Here is a 20,410-nt window from a genome sequence, read left to right as displayed (position 1 = left end):
AATATGTTTCTCCTTATCATCTATACTATTAACAGCTGGCCATTTAAATATCTTTGGAGGGTTTACAAGTCCCATGGTAAATTCTTCAGTTCCTTTCTCACATCAGTCATTTAGGTCTGGATTCTCCCTCCCTTATTTGCAAATAAGTTTGTATCTTACCTTGCAAGAAATTTCATAGAAAGCAGAGGTCATATCTGCAGCTGGAGTAAACAATCATAAATCCTTCAGAATTCATTGAGATCCACTGATTTACCCAAGCTGAGAATTCCTCCCATCATTTATACATGCAGAGTAACATACCGCTCAAGAGGAATGTCAATGAGGGAATGAAAATCTGGCCATCCTCATTCAATACACAGAATAGTAAAGGTGCAAATATCAAACACGATTGCAGAACTGTAGTCTATGGAAAGGAGAACGATGACAAATTGAGATTAAGCTTAATGTCCATTAAGACTGCCTGTGGTAAAGACAAAACTACCTTTTCTGCTTTTGGCTCTCAAAGCCTGCAACATTATCAAAGAAATATTTCCTGGTCTAGAAGAGATGAATATAATGACGCTCTGGCAATGAGCACTTGGAACAATTATGACTGACAATGACAGCAAAATAAATAAATCTCAAACATTTGAGATTACCATTTGGCCAATTGCCATGTGTTTGCTCTAATTTCGTTACAAGCCCTGGAAACCTCCTGAAAACTCACTTATTAAGAACTGTTACTGTGTTACTTGGTACAAGGAGGATTCATTTGTATACTCCACTGTCTTCATCTTGCAAAGTACCAGAGTCAGACTCACATCGCCAAAATGCCTGAACAAGGGCCTATCACTTAACCATACTACGTTTATTAGCTATTCTATTAACTAATATACTATATTAGCTAATATGTTTGTTATTAACTATATCCGCTAATATGTTTGTTAGCAATTTCCTCATCACCAGCCTGGTCAGCTATATGTAAGAATTGCATTAAAATGAAGGCTTTTAAAGTGGGCGCCATGGAAATTTTCATCCACTTACACTTAGTCAGCAGTGATGCCTTAAGCTTCACAATAACTTCCAGTTCTGCAGCACACTGCAGCACGCTGCTTGCTGTACACCATTACAGTTTACAGCAGCTAATTATCTTGCATATCATTTAGAAATCTGGATTTTCATTTCATCATGCAGTCGGCAAGAGAAAAGAGAAAACACAAGTACAAAGGCAGAGAAAGAGGAAAATAAGTAATATTGTGCATTGCCTTTCATTCAGAGGAGAATCTTTGCCTTTTCGAACGGCTAGTTGAAAGCCTGCAGAGAATTTAGAAACACATTTCTCAGAAGCATAAAATAATTCAGGTTGGAAGGGACTTCCGGAGGTCATCTAGTCCAATGCACAGCTCAAAGCAGGTCTAATTAGATCAGGCTGCTCAGGGTTATGTTCTGTCGAGTCCTGAACACTCGTCTTCGAGGAGGGGAGGAATCCGTTTCACCTTTCATTGATGGCCCAGCTCTACTCAGCTTCACCGTTTGAGCACGAAACGAAATGCAGGTTTGACACTGCAGGCCGTCAGTGCAGAAGTAGCAGAGGTTATTCCTGTGCATGGGCAAGCACGCTTGTCAGCGAACCCTTTCCTCAGCACTGCCTTTTACTGTGCAAACCCTGGTTGCACAGTGGCTTTCTATCCAGCAACCCGAAGCTGCTCATTATGAGTACGTTTGACTTGGCTTATAGTCACCAGCACACAAAACTTCAGTAAGAAATAGAAGCAACGAGAAATACCGTTTTCCGTGTTATCTTGTAGCAACATGACAAATTGTGCAACTTCCCTAAGTTCTCATTTTAGAATGCCCTTGAGGGGAATATTTTTCTGTTTCTGAATAAAGACTTGGGAACATTTTACAGATAACCATGTGCAAGAGTTCCCTTTATGGTCAAAAAGGGATATTCATGAAAGCCAAATGGTCACAGAGGTACACAAATCTTACCACAAGGTCATTCATTTGCCAAGCTTTTCTGTATGCCCATGAATACAGATGGTTGGGGATTCATTAAATAAAAGAATTATACACATTCAGCTTGGTCTTCTGCTTTTAAGAAACTACATAAGCAATACAGCTTTCAGATGAAAACTAGTTGCAATTAAAGGAAAGGTATGAAGGCATTACTGAAAGAAAAAATCTAATTACATGTTAATAAAGTGTGGACAAGAGTCTCTGGGAACCCCCAGTTAGCCTAGCCTGAAAATGAAAACTGCCACAGACACTCAGGAAAGTATAGGGATTTCAGCTACCCTGTGAAAACATTCTCAGAAATTACTAATTCCCTGTAATTATTTTAACTGATTCAACCTTTTTCAAATATATTTAGCACCTCTCCAAAGATAACGGAAGGCAGAAGGCATACCTGAAATCTTGCCCAAAAATTGAGGCTAGGAACTTAAATCGAAACCTAGAATAATCAATACCAAAATTGCCTTTGTTTTCATTAGACTTTGAGAGAGCCATGAAGTCAACACTGACTCCTTACAAGCAAGACATTTTTGCAGGTGTGTGGCACCTACTGAGTTTCAGGGCCTTTGTGAGGTGATATATGAACAGGGATGAGGGAAGGGTACTGCACCCTCATTTCCCTCCAGCAAATCTCAGAGATAGTTTCAGTGTTTAAAATAGACTTTTCCAACGCCTTCAAGAGAACTAGCCTTAAGGCCATACCTCATGAAAGGTGCTGGGTCATCCTCTGTGATTCCTGCGATATTGGTGCTTAAGGCTTGTGAAAGAGCAGCGATAGTCGTGCCAGACCATTTTACTTGAACTTCGTTAGGTCTAGTTCCAACTCCCAAACGGATTTCAGAATATGGATTTTCGTGATGTGATAGATAATAATTAACAAATAACTGAATGAGACGTTTAGCGTGGGATAAACCTTGCAGTGGGATCTATGTTGAAGCTGAATCTTTAAAAATTGTGCTTAATAATTTAATTAATATTTTCTTTCTCTCCTGCAGTTGGGTTTACTGTCCAGCCGTGCTAAGTTCTGCACACACAAGAAAAGATACTCTCACCGTTGTAAAAAGAGTTTACTTTTTTCCTGTGGAAGAAATATACTGGGCAATTAAAGAAATGCTGCGAATTTTACTCCAAATTGCTGGTCAGCATATGTAACTTGTGCTTAAAATTTTACTGGTAATGGGTTTACTATAGAAGTGCTGTTTCCCCAAATAATGATAGAAATTAATGTATTGTTATTTTAAATAACTCCAGTAACATCAAAATTCACATTGTTTCTAGAAAGGACTTCTCCAAAAGGGAGATACTACAGGCCATTTCAGTTGTTACAGAAGTCAGATATCAGCCAAAGGAGAAAAGGAAGGCTGTCATTTCCTTAATATATGGTTAGAACTCAGTTATGAAATGTATTAAAGAAAATCATTCCTCAGGTGAATAAAGGCTTTTGACAAGATTGTCCTGCTGGAAGGATACTCAATCACTAGAATTATCTTTAATATAATCACCCACCAAGGGATAAAACTGCATTTCTAAAACGTCAGTTCATTTTGCGATGCCTAGATGGGTAATCGCATGCACTAATTATCTTTCAGTCAGAGCAATTTATGCTCTCTCTTGAACATTAGGCCTCTCCACCGGACTTCTTCAATCCACTTTGTAACTGGATCCCAATTACGCACTAGGCTACCCTTTCCGAAGCAGTCTGTGGGGATTTAGAAATGCAGCTGCCATTAGGTTAATAGGAACCACATGGCAAAGCCTCACCGTCCCATTTTCAAATTTGTAGTCCCGCTGGTCAACTGGGGACTAATCCTAAAAAAGAAGGGGTGACAATATCGAGACTTCCCAGCAGTCGAAGCAGTTTAAGTGTGGCTCCTAGCTGAGAAGATTTCCTGGGAATAAGTGATATTGCTTTTGTCATGTCATCTTTGCAGTGCCGTAATGGACCCAAGGGAAGGACCAGCCACACCAGGAACCCAGGCACCTAGTAGTGGGGTTTATCAACTTTTTTTATCCCTAAAATTGCTTGTGCAGAACCAAGAAAGCAAAGTTTAGCATAAGTAGGAGAAAGGAACCTGAGGCTTGTAGACAAAATCTGCCTGTGACTCGTAAGGTCCAGCTCCGGAATAGCAGCTCGGCTCAGCTGCTCGGAAAGCAGGACCTGGGGACACCACAGTTTTACAGGGAAATCAGTCGTGACCAGTGCTTTTATTTCAGTCATGCACAATATTTCCGAGTGTTAATCCTACCTCCCAAGGTAGCTGATAGTAGGAAGTGTGTCCCATATTTCTTGATAAGGTTTTCTGTGATCTGCTGAAGCGTCGGGCGGCGTCCCAGGAGCCTTATGTTACGGAAGAATTCGGGGGCAAGTGGCAGTGGTGAGCCAAGGAAGTTTCTTCTTTCAACAGCAAGATTGTTTACTTTCCAGCGGCCAAATTCTCTGCAAAGCAAAGCAGTTCTCATTCAGAAATATGTCATTCAGACAAATGTCTTCATTTGCAAACTACACTGCTCTGTTGACTGGCTGGGGGCAATGTGTAACAACGAGCCTTGACAGTGATACTCTGTCATGTGCTGTATGCATAGGACAAGCAACAAGTGTTATTTATTAGAAGTGGAGGGAATGCTCCATAACAAAATCGTTGCCTGGAAAAAAAAGGACAAAAAAGCTACTTAGGGTGCTGCTGTTCCTATCGTTTCTGTTTGGCCTCTGATGTGAATATAGCCCTAGAAGAAACAGACTTGTTAGGCCCTGAGAGAAAAATTAGTAATTGCACCAACTTTGGAACAAATGCAACAGGTGTTTTCATTAGCACCCCATGAGGCAAATTTTGAAAACCTTTTAGGAAATAGACCATGTTGTTTGCTTTTTCGTGATAAACCACTTAGGTACTTAGCTGCCTAAACTGAACAATTTAGAAAAACATTATCACACCGTATTTGGCCCTGCTATGAAATTTCCAAAGTTTTCCGTACTTTTGGCTCCCTTTTGAACAGCTATGCAGAAGGTGGATCCGATTCCTAAAAGCAGATGACTGTTTTGTATTGTAGGAGGGACGTAAATGAATTCAAAGACTTGTCCCCTTCCCCTCTCCCAAATAAATCAATGACAGCGAGAAAAGTAAACAAGTCAATTACACAGTAATAAACACATCTTTTATTCATTTACTTGCCAATTAAGATAGCAGATAGAGTTATTAGCAGAAGGACTCTTTGTCCTCAAAATCTAGTTGAGACACCCTTTTTGCTGCTCAGCATCTGTAGAAACTTTGCTTTTGCGAGGCACGCCGAGTACTGTGAAATTAAGTCCAAGGCAATCTCTAGACCTGTTTAGCTACTGCTTTGTGGAGTCATTTGTAAAGCTATGTCAATTAAGATTTGCCCTTAGATAAGACCATAGGAAAGCAAATAGATTAGAGAGTTTGAAAGATCATAGTGAAGGTCCCAGCTAAATATAGCACAACGTTCACTTACAAAATTAACACAAAAGACCAAAATCAAGGATGCAGTGAAGCAAAGAACACTTGAGGAATAGCTGAAACGAAGCAGTTGTGTGTGACTGAATGACTGGGATCAGCTATGATGTGATACATAATCAGCACTAATATTTTTTCTCTTTTCAATAATTTTAAGTCCAAATCCATCGTAGAACCCAGCTGAATAAATTTTGGATAGCTCTTCTACTTTCCAGCGTCCTCCTGGTTCTCTGGTGTTTCCAAACTGCCTTGTTCCTAGGCTGTCTTAGACTTGTAGGGGATAATTTGGGGCAGTTCTTATGAATTACCTTCCCTCTCAGATGTATTCGTGCAGAACTCACCCTCTCTCGGAACAAAGTGCAAGATTTATAGCAGAAAAAGTGTTTGTGTTACTTGTCTGATGTTTAATGCAATTTGCCAGTCAAGAGCATGGGACCGGCCAGATCCCCTCAGTTTCTTAAGTTGCACAGCCTCAGTGTTCCCGAACTGGTATTTGGAAATTGCTGTTTCCTAGGAGTTTTGGGGGTCTTTTAAAATTATTTGTCAGTTTTTGAGGACTTCATCTAAAACATTTACTTTCCTTTTAAGAAACTATAAAACGGATAGCTTTTTCCTTCAAAATTTATTGGAAGAATATTAGTGGAATATTAGTGGAAAGTGATGAATAAAATGAAACAAACATTTTTCATTTGTGCAACGAGAACAGGTATTGGTTAAGCACATTAATCAGATTAATACAGGCACTTAATACAGTGAATTTCCCTGCATTGTCCTTTCTGAAAGTGTGTTTTTAAAATGAATGAAAGAGAAATAAGAAAAATACTTTTTTATTTACATTCTGTGCTTTCTTGGCATATTTGAGTTTTTGTTTTCATTTCAATACATATGAAAATATACCTCACTTGCTGCACCTGAACAGATAGATCATCAAGATAAAATCACTTTGATGGCAAGACAAAAATGCAAACACTATAATAAAAAAGATTCCTATAAAATATATTTTATATCTTGATGGACTCTTTTCTTCTCAACTTGCTATCTGACTAATTGTCTATGTCAAAGCTGAGGTTCAGACACAAGGATAATAATAGAAAAGTTGAAATTGTTGTAAGAGCTAATTTTCTACAGCCTCCATTCGATTTTTATTGTCAGAGCTCTTTAGGACAGAGGAGACCACCATGACCCATTCATCTGTCCTCTCTTGATGCAACCAACACAATATCACCAACAGGCTCTTTCATCTATGTCAGCAAGTTTGTGACTGGAGAAGAACCTGCCTCCTAGAAAAACACCCCAGCTTGATTTAAAAACTGATGCTGAAGAACTCACACAGCAGTTCTCAGCAATCTCCTGCAGTGGTTAACTACTTTCTGTATTAAAAGAGTGCATTTTATTTTCGGTTTGAACATTTCCAGCTTCAGCTTCCAATTCTTGGAGATTTTCATGCACATGTCAGGCAATTAAAAGTTCCTGTAAATGTTAGGTACTTTCTGTGTAAATAATTACAATCTGTGAGTGAGTCACCTCTTAACCTCAGAGTAAACCTTCTTTTATGTTTCTTTGTGAATCGTAGTTTTAGACTATAAGTCATTCCCATAACTCTTCTCCAAAAGATATCCAATAATTTTTTGAAAGGTAATACCAGAAATTGCAACCTCCATCCACAATACCAGATTCTGCTCCTCCTATTCTGTTAAAAGTTCTCTGTTTACTGAACACAGGGACTGAGTTATTCTATCATTACAAGAAATTTCTTTGGTTTAATTAATGAAACCTGAGTTAGAGGACCTTTCTAGCACAGTTTCTGTGACGGAAGGATCGATGCGCCATATTTTATGCTATTTCAGAGAGGGGAAGTAGGATAATGCTTTTTAAAAAGTCTTGGGGTGTTCTTTTTTGATTCTGAGCATGTAAATGGAAATAATTATTGGTGTAGCAAGTAATCATCCTTTGAAATTCGCTGCTACGGAAAATGATGGAGTGGAGTATGGGAGCTGGTTATTAAGAAAAGGCTACACAATTTTGTAACTGTTACAGATCGAGCTAAAGCTTTTAAAGGACTCGGGAATCAACTCTCATCTTTTCCTGATATCTTTCTTAAACTAGGTGTTTCGGAGCATTGAGAGATTAAGACCTAACGCCTCTGGGGGAGATGAGGGGAAGTTTCATTTCTGCAGACAAAAGAGGGATATGGGACAATACAAAATAAGCTGCACGGCTACAAGGAGGGCTGATACCCAGCTGTGCACAAGCCAGAAGTGTCTAGCAGCTTCTCCAGCGGGAAACCTGAGGAAAGATGTCTGGTTTTGGATATAAGACGGGCTGGTGAGAACAAACTGTGAGAGCAGAGAAGCCTGAGCTGGAGATCAGGGCTGAGCTATTTCTAGCATATTGAGTGAGAAGGCTTTCATAAACACTTCCTGGATATTCGAAAGGTGCTAGTAACTGCTGTCTTGAAATGATAAGCAATTTCTCTTTTTAAAAATGTTACAGTAAAATCATATCCTTAATGTTCCTTTTACATGTCATATATATCTACAGATTTACGCATCTATTTATATGAATAGATACATCTATACAGGTTCCATTTCTTCTCTTGATATCACCTTGCAAACTACAGTGTTTTTTCTTCTCTTCCATTCTCCCCTCTCTCATCGCACGGGAAAGCCAAATCTTTATTTACTTATTTGTTTCTCTTGCAATCATTCTCCCTAATACAAACTCACCAGCCCTCAAACGATTTTTGTACCAAATGTGCATTATTCTCCTTTGGAAATCATGTATCCTGTCTACTGCCAAAGGCAGCCTAGCAGACCTGACAGAGTTAATGATCTTCTTAGCACAGAAAATACGGCGATCCAAAGTCACTGGAGGACCATTCATCAGGAGAACACCTCCCACAGAAGAGCATAGCATCAGTGCTGGCTGCTGGTCAAGAAAACCAATTATGCCCTGAATACAAACACTGGAGGTATTAGAAGCTTATTCTTTCTTCCTCTTCCTCTTCTTCCACTGTTTAAGAGCCAAGACCAGCAGCTGTCACAGTGCTATCAAGAAGCTAAGATTTAGTAGCAGGTGGTGCCCCCTACACTGCCCATCTATTTCCAGCCCAAACAATATGTTAGCCATTGGACAGAGGTTTCCAGTGCTCAGGGCCAAGCCTGTTGTTGAGAAGGATGACGGCTTTGTGTTCCTGGGTCTGTACGAGAGAGAGGAAATAAGTCAGCCTGCCTCCCAGAATGACACCTATAATGGAACTGCATTATTGTCATACGTACTGCCAGGGGCCATGAGCAGGGCTCCCTCCGTCTTCCTATATAACAGAAGTCTAGATTGCTATGTCCTACCAAAAATCCATTTCCGGGCTGGCTGGTTAACACACGCGCAAAAGAGCCCTGCAGCCCAGTAACGCCCATTACGGCCAGCTCTACAGTATGCATGCCACAGCCTCTCTGTTTGCCGAATGGAGTCTCCTGCTATTTGTTGCATTGAGACAAGGTTAGGTGATCGGTCAAGGCGTTGGGGAGGGGTAAAAAAGCACAATTCAAAATACAGCTTGTATTTCGAGGCTATTTCTCTCATTATTTCCTATTATTTCTTACTTGTTTTACTATGCTCTGACATTCAGAGTGATGCTCGATCTAAGAATAACTTTATGACACTAGGCACTCCTTTGTAGACTGCTGCAGACACATTTTTTGCTTGAGCTTAAATGACATGAGGATCTGAAAGTAATTCTGTGGCAGCAGGCAAACAGGGGTTGTCGATTCCTCTTTTCGATTTCAAGCCGTTGCTTTTTTTCTAATATGCATAGAAATTTTACATTTTCTTCTACCAGTGCATTCATTTCAATACATTTTAAATCATATGGTATGGGGAGATATAGGAAAAGCTTTACATAAAACATCTCGTTGCAGGAAATAAAAAAAAAAAAATGCAGCATTAGCCATTCTACTTTAAGACTGTAGTGTGTAGAAGATTTGAAATAGGAATATAATCTCTACCATCACAGATGATTAAGCTCGAGCCTACTAAGAGGTTTACAGTGAGTGTGACGGACTTCTATATGAACGCTATAGTCTTCCCTAAGGTCGGGCATACACAAGGTAGGGCTCAGAAAAAGGCAAAGGATGAACGCTTCAATGAATGGGAACTGAAAAGAGCAGGATGAAGGTTTTCTGACCAAAAAAAAGGTCTCTGCAAAGCTCACATTCACAAGATTTTTTTCATTAGATTCCCCTATAAATTGGACACATTTTAACTAGGTTTGTTTGCTGACAATTTATAATCGTATAATATTCCTTATAGTCCTGTGTTTCTCCTATTGCTGTAGTATTAGATGCCAAAAAAGTCATGATTTCAGTGCTCAGTGTAATTTGCCTGAGGACAAAGAAACATACCATCATTTTAGGCAAACTGCCCTCAAGTTACATTTTGCATCAGGCAAGGTTCTAGCATATAACATAAATGAACAAGGTGAATATATGCTTTATTTAGTCAACAGTCCATCGCAAGTGGATTAGGTAAACATTGCAATTAGCAATGTTAGGCCCCATTATCATTAACTTAGGTGTTTCATAAAATGGCATTAATGCCGCTAAGCATAAATGTTAATAAACAGTTGTGCTGTGTAATTTGGAATGTACACTTAGAGGAGTAATTTCACGCCAGTTTTAAATACCACAGAACTCTGTTGTATTCACTTCTCTTAATGTCTTCTAAATGACACAGCTACACTTTTGGCTGGTGAAAAGGTGAAGGCTTCAAACGGGCTGGAATGACAGTGAGATTTTGAAGCCAATGTTCCCCAAACAGCTGTAAGTTAATCTGTTGGCAGAACAGCTCAAAAGAATATTTGGTGTATTTCCCCACCTACCTTCCTTAAACGCGTCAGGATTTCTTAATATGGGAGGCCACAGCTTGAATAAGGCCAAGAAGATATAAAACGAAACTACCCCCATATTCAGCGTTGGAAGGAGAAGGTCAACCAAACGTTACAATGCTCTTGATTTGTGTCATGCATATGTAACTAGGGCTCTCCTAAGCTGGTGCCACGCGTGCACAAACCAAAGAAGGGCTCAGCTCTCCAGCTCTGGTAAGGATCATAACACGACCAACCACATTTCCTCTGCCTGTTCACTGCAAAAGGTAAGTATGGGCCTAACCGTTGAGGGCACTTGTACACAGGCTAATTCCTCTACCCAGGAAGACAGAAAACCGGCTCAGCATGGAAGGCACGTACCCCGCTTGGCTACAGCTGTCATAAAAAAGGCAGTAAAACCCCGTTACCTTGCAGCTACCTACCAGCAGCGCTGCCTTAATCGCAACAGTAATGGATAAGTGTGCAAAATATTTGCTAGCAGAGAACCCGGAGAAATTCGCTTTTAAGCAGGAGCTTCTCCCAGATATGGATAGAGCCAAGCACAGCTAGCGTCCACGGTGGCGCTATTCACAAATCGTTGAGTGAAAAAATCCACTGAACTTGCCATGTCCATTAAAACCAGTTGAAGGATGGAAAAACAACCAAAGCCTTTGGTCAATGTCTGTAAACGCTGTTTTTCACTATGCGAGGTGAGGAAGAAGGGAATTGGGAGACAAGAAGGGAATCAGGAAACATTTCCTATTGAAATACTTGGAGAATTCAGTCTGTTTGACTAAGACAGACAAGGTCAAACAGTGACTGAGTAGCATTCTGAAAATATCTTCCTAGGTCCAGAAACATGATAATAGAGGAAAATATTAAGTCATGGCCAATATAACAACTGCCATTAATTAGAAACAGAAATTTGACCTGATGATACAGAATTCATCACATGTAGGTCTCTTAAAATTTGTCAATCTCACTTATCCAGACCTGACAATTAAAAAGTAAAATTTCAAGTTGTAATAAACTGCTTTTAAACATACTTCTCTTTGTTCGCATCAAACGTATTTCTTTCATTAACCCTATAACCATGATCGTCTGGAACTTTCCAAAACTCAAAACAGAAATTGAATGCATGTACATTTTCCATATTATTGCTGATATTTTTACTATTTTTCACTTTCATAATGAAGCATCGCTATCATTAGGAGTCCTTTTTATCTTAGCATAGCATTCCTTTGAAATATCCTAGTAAGAGTTTTCCCTTTGCATGCCTTTTTCATCTTACCAATTTTCTAGCGTTTGAAATTCTACTTCCAGAACCAGAATTCATTAGTATTAGCTTCACTATGTTCTTGCATTATGCATATGAAATATATAGAAATGTATGAATTAATTTTAATAAAAATTGTATAAATTATATACCTACAATATATTCAAATGCATTTCCTTTTATGACTACTTTCATTCAGGGTCAGGCAGATGACTTTCCCAACCACTGTGACATAAATGATTTGGAACTTCTCAGTTGTTTTGAGCACTGGAGCATTTAACACAGGAAAGAGAGAATTTCATTTTGTGCATGTCTGATAGAAATTTAACATCTATAATATAAACAGCTCCCCAAATTCCTCCTTTGATGAAATCTGTCAGGGATTTCTCTTCTCCATCTACTCTTGTGGCTTTGTGTTTGCCTTTTATCTAGAGTTTGTGATATGCTACCAGCCACATTTGTGAACGTTCATTCAGTACCTCCCTGTTGATATATTTAGCTGTACCTATACGCAGGCAAAGGCATTTGCATAAAAATAAGATCTCTTTGTGACTTAATCTTTGTTGCTTCAGAAGAAGCTCCATCACCCAGGCAGTGTATAGCAACACTGTGAAGAAATACTTTACTAGTTAAGCAGTATGCTGCAAATTACAAAAAACAAACTGCAAGAAGCAGTAGTATGCAAATGCGTCCTAAGCCAAAATGTTTCAAAACCTATTGTACTGAAAACTAGACTGAAACTATCTATCTAATAGTGAGGAACTGGTGAACTGGCTTGTCAGATTGGGCCAGTTTGCAGACACAAAGTGCAAGACAAAAAGTATTAAACTCCAAGTAAGTCATTCAGAAGCTCTACATATATTAATAGTTCATCCCAGAGAGTGAAGAGGACAGGGAGAACTCCTAGCAAATCCCCCCTTGCCAGTGCTACATCTGAAACAGAGAGTGACTGGGGTAGCTGAGAAGTAGTTTCCTGTAAATGCAACAGGAAACTACTTTCTTATACTCTGAGTAATCAAGATGTAGAACTTGCAGCTTTTTTATATTTCTGGTGTTTGATTATTTAATCAAACTTAGAGCAGTAGGTACTCTTTCCTGTGTTAATGATAATAATCATATGGGTTTACAGTCTGCTAGGTTAGACAGTGGCATTTCTGGAGTCATAAGTAGCTGTCCATCCAATTAATTACAAAATGCCCAGGTCACCTTTCATTACAACCGGCCTATACCTTCATTCTTTCCTGCAAGAAGTTCAATATTGATTTCAGGCTTTGGCATGTGCCCAAAAGGGATAACAAGGCTGTTCATTTTCCCCTCGATGGTATCAAGAGAGATTATAATATTTTGTACCTGCATTGCTCAGACTAATCCAGATTTCCCATAGTCTTGGCAAGCTCACAGCATTCTCATTTCCCTGCTGACATCTACCCATAGGAGGTGCTTATTCTCCAGGCTGATCATTTTTGCTTACAAAAGATCTTAACTCCAGTAGATTTTCAGAAATTATGGGTTTGTCTAGACTTGCAGAAGACTAATGAAGTCTGAAAAATTTCCTCAAATTTGAAAATTCTTGCATTTCTTTCCATTTATTTTCAATTAAGTTGTCTAGAATTCAGTGTGACAAAAAGGTATGGATTTAAATTTTGTAACAGTAATATAAAAAGTATTTTCCTTATTTTCCACAATGAACAGATCATCTTTACTCTGTTTCCCAGAACATTTTCAAAGCAGGTATCTTGTAGCTAAAACACTAGGTAGCCATGAAAATGGAGGAATCTGCCTTAGAGAAGAGTTTTTTGATACAGTAAGGAGAAAAGCTATGAGAAAGAAAAGCAGTAAGTGTATCTTTATGGTCTTTTTCTCTAGCACTAAGAGCCAATAGATATCACGGTCCTGTTCCTACAGTTCATTGCATCTGAACAAAACCTAATGACTCTGGAAGTTCATACGAAAAATGAAACTCAAAAGAAGTCTCCAGAGCTCTCCCTGAGGAGAGTTTTATAGCTTTGACTGGACATAGTATGAGTGCAAAAGTCAACAAGAAAACCAGATTCTTCTCCTTTTTGTTCTTGTCCCGATTAAAATAAAAGGAACGGAACTAGATTTCTTGTAGAGATACGGAAAAATGTTGAATGTATGGAAGTGTTTCAATGTGTGACTCAACAGAAGAAAAAGTAGTTTTTGAACACAGAATGAGCATAAATATCTGCTGAAGAAAATAAAACATAATAGAGGGTTCATTGATTAATGTTGATGGACACTCCTGGATGAACCACAGGGGAAACATAGACTGCTTACATTCATTATCAATATGTGATACAATTCATAGTCTTCAAGAGTTTGAAACTTCTCTTTTTGTTGCTATTTTTAACATTAATGTTTCAGAACCACATAATCAATCCGTTGTACTGGGTAAAAGAGAGCCATACAGGTAAAAACAAACTCCACGGGAAATAATTTAAAGCCTAAAGTGCTTCTTTCTCACATCATTTTACATTTGGAAAACCAAAGTGTGGTTAGAACAAGGGTTCATCCCTTACAGAGCATTGTGAACAGACATGACCTCATTCTGCCCCATGCTCAGAGCAGACCAAAAAGCTTTATAGCCAAGTTAGTGCAGCAGAGAACATAAGCTCTTAAATCCTTTGAAAACTGTTTTCTTTTTGGTTGTTTTTTAGGAACGTTACTGCTGCTCACTATTATCTCAGTGCCATGGAGAGATCAATCTCCTGTCTGCTCAACCCAAAGGCTGATGTTGCTCCTGCCTGCCTAGAACAGGGAAGAGATACCTTAAATGATTGGCCTGAAGGCAAAGAGCAATTGGATGGCTGAGGCATCAAATTCTCAAACAAAGACAGATCCAAAGCCTTGTCTAGCAGGCTACACATAACGTCTAGAACTGCTGCTTCCAGTAAGAATGCTATATAAACTTAAACAATCTTCTACAGAGTAGAAGCTTGTTTGGCTCATTTTCTATACAATTTGTAAGTTTACCCTTCCAAATAAGAGACTTTCTGTCTCCCATTTACTTCAACGTCACTCTTGCAAAATACATCCCAAAAGTACTTCCCAAAAGTACTATTTATGGCACTGCTAGATGACAGAATTACTTAACTTGCACTTGCACTTATAAAGACAGTTTTTTCTTTGAAATCTGGGATGAGTCTGGATTTACACAAGTGTAAATCTCGCAGATGTGGGCCTAAACTCTGTTTTAATATTGTGGAATATAATAATATAATATAACTAGTGCTGTTTGTAGCAAATGCGATTGTTGAAAGCAATAAAATGTACACCAAAACATTTTCTTCAAATACTTTGATGCATTGCTTATTTGTTTATTGCTTAGCTCTTTGAAGAACGTGCTGCTGGCTTTCTTTGTTTCTCGATGTTAAGCTCCTATGTAGATATGTTGTTTCACTGTTAGTAATAAATGCTTGGATCTCTATCTGTACCAAAAAAAAAAAAAAAGTCATGCTTTCATTTTGTTTTCCAGCAGAGAAAAGTGTGCTTCTGTTATAACATAATTAGTTGTATTCATTCCAAAATAAACTTGGAGCTTTGTTTTATTGAAAATGGTTCTGGTGTTATTCTTCCTTCTAGTGGCATCAACTGGACGTATCTCCCCAAAACCAGCAGAAATTACAACAGTGACCCGAACAGAGAACAGGCTAACAAACTTGCCAATACTGATCCAGATTACAGAGACGCTCAAGCTGAATTTTCTAACGTTCTTAGCTAAATGAAAGTGTCGAAGGGGAGCTGAGTTAGTAATTTCGGTAGCCTTATTTAAACAGCTAAGTACTAAATATATTTCCTTGAAAGAATAAAACCCATTTATCTGCTGCATTTCATTTTGCTTTCAGTCCTTCTAGAATGAAGGACTGAAATATTATGAAGGACATAGATATTATGAAACTAAGAGGCCAGCTTTGAAACTCAGAAGCCAAACTTTCACTAGCATCACAGCTTTCAGGAGTCTAGGACTTCGATAAAACCAGGCAGCTCACTTTGCAGTGCGTCTTACGATACCAGTGTCAGAGATTTAATATGCAACTAAATCTATTCTGAAGCTCAGACTACATTAAAAATGCTGAATGAGATACTTAATCTCTCTACAGAGTCTAAATATGAGCTTTTTAAAGTAGGTATCAGATCAAATAAAGTCCTCTTTTGAATTTTACTATTGTAAAATATATTTATTCAGAATACATTTATGTTTATTGTAAAATATATATGTGTCTGCATCCACTTCATTATCCTACATAGCACCCTTGTAAAATGGGCTGAGAGAGAAAAACAAAAGTGATGGTGAAAATTTTCAAATGAGATAGTAAGGCCACTGGGAGATAAAGCATAGTTTATAATGGTATATAATGACCACACTTACTATAAATTTTATTTATAATGCTACGAAAACTGTCACTGATTAAGAAGGGAGGAGACCTTGAGAGACTTTGTGCACCCAGTAGCGGCTGAGACAGGACCTGCAGAAGAGGGATGTCTTTTACAGTCACCAGAAGTCATGCGGGGCGTATCCTCACCCACGCTTAACTACACCCAAGCCTACTCTGCTGCTGTACTAAGCCGGCTGATCCAAAGCCTGCTCTGGGTTGCTGATGGCTGCATTAACAGCGCCACCACTGCTGGTGAGCGAATAACATCAGCTGAAGCGGTGGCTTGTTCGTATGAGCAAAGTGCCAGGGCAGTGCAGCTATTCTGCTGGTTCGCATCCGCTCAGCTTGCCTGGGGTCAGAGGACCTCTTTTCTCCCCTCTTTGCTCACATTCATGTGAGCAGTGAGCGCTGCATAACTTCGGAAGTACTGTGCAGGGCAATTACAATAAAGAAGAGATGTAATTGTTGAGTTAAAACAAGCAAAAAGGTCATCATTTGTCTTCCAGATGTGATTCAATTTCAGGTGATTATTAGCAGCAGAATAGCAACTGTGCTTAGGACCCTATTGCTGGAGCTGCCATCCTAAACCATTTAAGGCAACAGGGGCTTATGTGAAAGTTTTATATTTTCCTAGAAATGTTGCTTAGGAGGAAACAGAACGCAGTATGGCTCTAAGGATCGAGAAACACGGCCAAGATTAACCGACTATCCAAGCCGTATGTCTGACAGGCGTGATAGTGGTTTTGTCCAACTTCTCTGTGTAAGGAGCAACGCTAGGCAATTACAGGGGATTCTGTTTTGGCCACACTGAACTTAACCTCAGCTATTAATGTCTTGGCCAGAATGATTTCCATCCTACTGGAGGACGTGCCAGCTTCGCAGTCCTGCCATGAAAAAATACCAGTGCACCTTCACGGTATGTGCTGTTTCTCACAGACTGAGAGATTGCAATGTGCAAAATATATTCCAGTATTTATTATATATAATAAATATACATTACGTAAAGTGGTAGAGGTGAGAGGATAAATTAAGTAATCTATACTGTAATTACGAACGATGCCAGTGCATTGCTGCAAATCTGCAGAGGCCTGTAATGGCTTATAAGATCTTGCCCATCTAGGTTGCCAGCTTGAATACAACTCATTGTGGCAACAAATTAGCATTTTTGCCATCTGATGGCGGTGTAGTGGCCAATATGAAGGGAACTCCAACTCCAGTTCCTAGGACAAGTGCATGTATCTCCCACCCATATTGCAGATGGATGCTTAATCAGCATATTCACAAATGCTCCCAGTGAAAACAATACAGCAAAATAGATAATACTAGGGTTTAGTCTCATTGTCTCAAAAAGCGTCAGCAGTGAAAAAAGACAGGATAGTCCAAGATCTCTTTTTCACCAAGCTAAATGTTAACTGCTGCTTGTGCGTTAAGCTGGCTTGGAACGAGGCTGCTCTGTAACAAATACTGCTGCATTGGCGCAAAACTATATGCTGTCATCAACATTCATAGATACATTCATCTTCTCTCAGTTAGAGCTACTGTGTGTTGTTACTACATCAGGAGCACTGCAAGCAGTAATGATTTTTGACCTGTCGTGGATAAGGTCAGAGTTAGCTACCTTACCCTGTATTTGGAACAATTTGCTTCACCCCTGCACCTAGGACTGGCCAAGAGGGTGTCAAAGAGGACAACGAATTAGGACTAGACAGTGAACTATTCTGCATTATACTAGTCGGATAGAACAAAAATGAAAAAAAAACCTCTTCCACAGGACTCCGTTGGCCTTACTTTTCCGAGAAGATGCTCACACAGACAACGCCACAAAACGCAGCCTCCCCAGCTCCCCTGCACAGCAGCTGTTTCACTAGCGGGTGGGAAGAGAGAGGGGCGGACATTTCCCTTCCGATTTTCTGGCAAGAGTTCAGACATTGTGTCGTGAGAGCAACACCGATGCGTAGATGGATAACATTATCCTCTTGATTACTCCTGCTTTTTGCTCAGCTTGAGCCTGACAGTTCTGCGCGGATGTGAGATTTATTCCCCTTGCCATAGGGTCCCCCTACAGTGGTGAATACCTGTTTCTGACTTGCGGGAATCATAGACATTCACATCCAGGGTGGCCTCGAGCAAAAAGGGCCTCCCCGCACTGAAATCAACCTGGAAAAAGCAGAAAAGTACTTTCAAAGAACTGCAGTGCTCCCACAGACACACAGGGTTTCCTAAGGTATACTCCTGGAAACTAGGAAAGATCTGCTACAGGGAACTCGTAAACGGTTCCCTCTCTGAGGACAATCTAAGCCTGTCTTTGGGAAAGTACCTCACTGAGATTTCATTCTTCTGGCTGAGACTAAGCTTCAGGGAAGTGCACACTGTGACATGCACACCATAACAGAAACCCGGCCAGAAGTCCTTTCTAGCCCACATCCATACATCCATGGGTTGTTTTTTTTTTTTTTTTCCCCCAAGGAAATCAGGGCATAGGGAGAGCGTGGACATCCCGATCAGAGCATGGATGGCACCCAAGCACGACCTGGATGTGAAGAATCAGGACGCGTGCTTGGGTCCACCAGTACGGTCATAGTCGTGAATCTTCAAATCCTTCCAGGAGAAACCTGACCCAGTAGCACCCACGCAAACAGGAATCTCCTTAACCTGAATGAGATTGCAAAATTCACGGCCAAATGGAGACTATTTGAATGCTAATTGTAACAGCAGGTGATTTCATTCCCTCTCTTTATTTCAGTTTCAAGAAAAAATCAAAGAGGTGCAGCAATCCAAGACTTTTTTTTTTTTAAATATAAAATGCGTGAATTATTTTGTTGGAACTCTTGTTTTTATGTAGTGTTGCATTACCATGTAAAAATCCATACAACTACTGAAATTGAGGGAAATTATAGTAAGAAAATCTTCCATGTCCTTGCATCAATGTTGTATTACTTTACTGAATCTAAGAAAAATCAGAAATGCAAAAGCTGAAAGTACTTAAAATGGTTATAAATCAAACACTTTGCAAACATCATAATTTTTAATCTGTTCTATGTCTGGTTTAGTAAACTGTGGCTTGTGTAAAAATATATAACATAAAAAATATACAGCATATAAAGCATAAAACATATAAAAATATATAACATAAAACTTAAAAAACATGCAAATTTGGATTTTGTAGAGGAATTTTTGTAGCATTCTGTAAATATGAACGGCACTTTTATGACATACGTAAAGAGAAAAGATTTTTACATCGAATAATTTATGGCCTGAGTGCAGGCTCCCATGATCTTCTCCATTGCCGCTACGACTCTGTAATCACCAGGAAGTGCAAAAACTATGTGCTGTGCATCAGCTAGGAGTCTTTCATGTTGCACTTTGATCTGCTGGTATCCACCTACAGCCTAAACAATTTATGAAGTTTTTGTGTACCTTTCCACAGGAAGAGTGATTAAAGTGGTTTGTCTGCATGTGGGAGTAGGATCTAAAGCCCTTCCGAAAAGCATGTTATTAGTGGTACATTATCAAATTAGACAGGGATCACCTGTGGGATCCTACAGATATCCTGAACCTACTCCTTTTAAAATTTTTTATTATGGAATAGGAAAGTATATGCATAAAATACGCAGAAGGCACTAAGCTGAGTGCCTGGCAAGTGCTTCTGAAAGGTGGAAGAGAAATCAAAATGGTATTGAAAAACCAGAGAGATGGTTGAAAATCCAAAAGACGGAATTTGATTAAAAAAAAAAAAACAACAAGGTAACAACCTAACAACCTAATTCTGCTTAGTATTTTGCTGCAAACATGGCAAACTCTTACAGACAAGGAGAATATTTTATGTATGCCAGCTAAATAGCTATTTTACTTTCCACAGTGCTGGTAAGTTCTCAACTAGAATAGTGCACCCAGAGAAATATATTAAAAAAAAAAATCTTTTAAAATCCTTTTGACATGGAGATTAAAAAAAAAAAAAAACCTAGAAGAAACACTTCCATCTTAGGAAAGGTTGGAAATTTGTTTTTTTCCAGAGAAGACACGCTTCTGGAGGATATGGCAAATGTCTCCTAATATAAAAAGTTTATTCAGAAAGGGGAGGTGAACAGTGATTCACTAGGGGAAAAAAAGCTTTATCTCAGGCAAAGAAAGCTGATCAGGAGATCCATCTCAGCCCTGTTTATGTGACTACAGCACTGTAAATCTGAACAAAACTACCCTGCTGATTAATGGTGCCATGTAACTTCTTATACTCCCCTTTTGCTGATATACATCTCTTTGTTCTTATTTCCCACTTAGCTTTCAAGCATGTTGTAGGCACCTTCTCACTCTTTGTCTGCACATACTCTGGCATGAGGGAGTCTTGGTTTGTTGAAGATTCCCAACACACGAAGTAATAATAGCAGCAATTATTGCGCTATCCCTGCAC

General features: G+C 39.2%; 1 protein-coding gene across 3 annotated transcripts in view; it reads right to left on the bottom strand.

Annotated features, from left to right (window-relative positions):
• The window catches only part of BRINP3 (BMP/retinoic acid inducible neural specific 3), a 225,061-nt gene that overhangs the window by 93,960 nt on the left and 110,691 nt on the right, over window positions 1-20,410 (bottom strand). For all 3 annotated transcript variants that reach the window (XM_009674513.2, XM_009674515.2, XM_009674514.2), the window contains exon 3: window positions 4,242-4,432. In XM_009674513.2, coding sequence (XP_009672808.1) covers window positions 4,242-4,432 — 191 coding nt within the window. The remainder of the gene's footprint in view (window positions 1-4,241; window positions 4,433-20,410) is intronic.

The sequence above is a fragment of the Struthio camelus genome, chromosome 8 (assembly GCF_040807025.1).
Source record: "Struthio camelus isolate bStrCam1 chromosome 8, bStrCam1.hap1, whole genome shotgun sequence".
Taxonomy (NCBI): Eukaryota; Metazoa; Chordata; class Aves; order Struthioniformes; family Struthionidae; genus Struthio; species Struthio camelus.
This window is presented reverse-complemented; position numbering and strand designations above follow the sequence as displayed.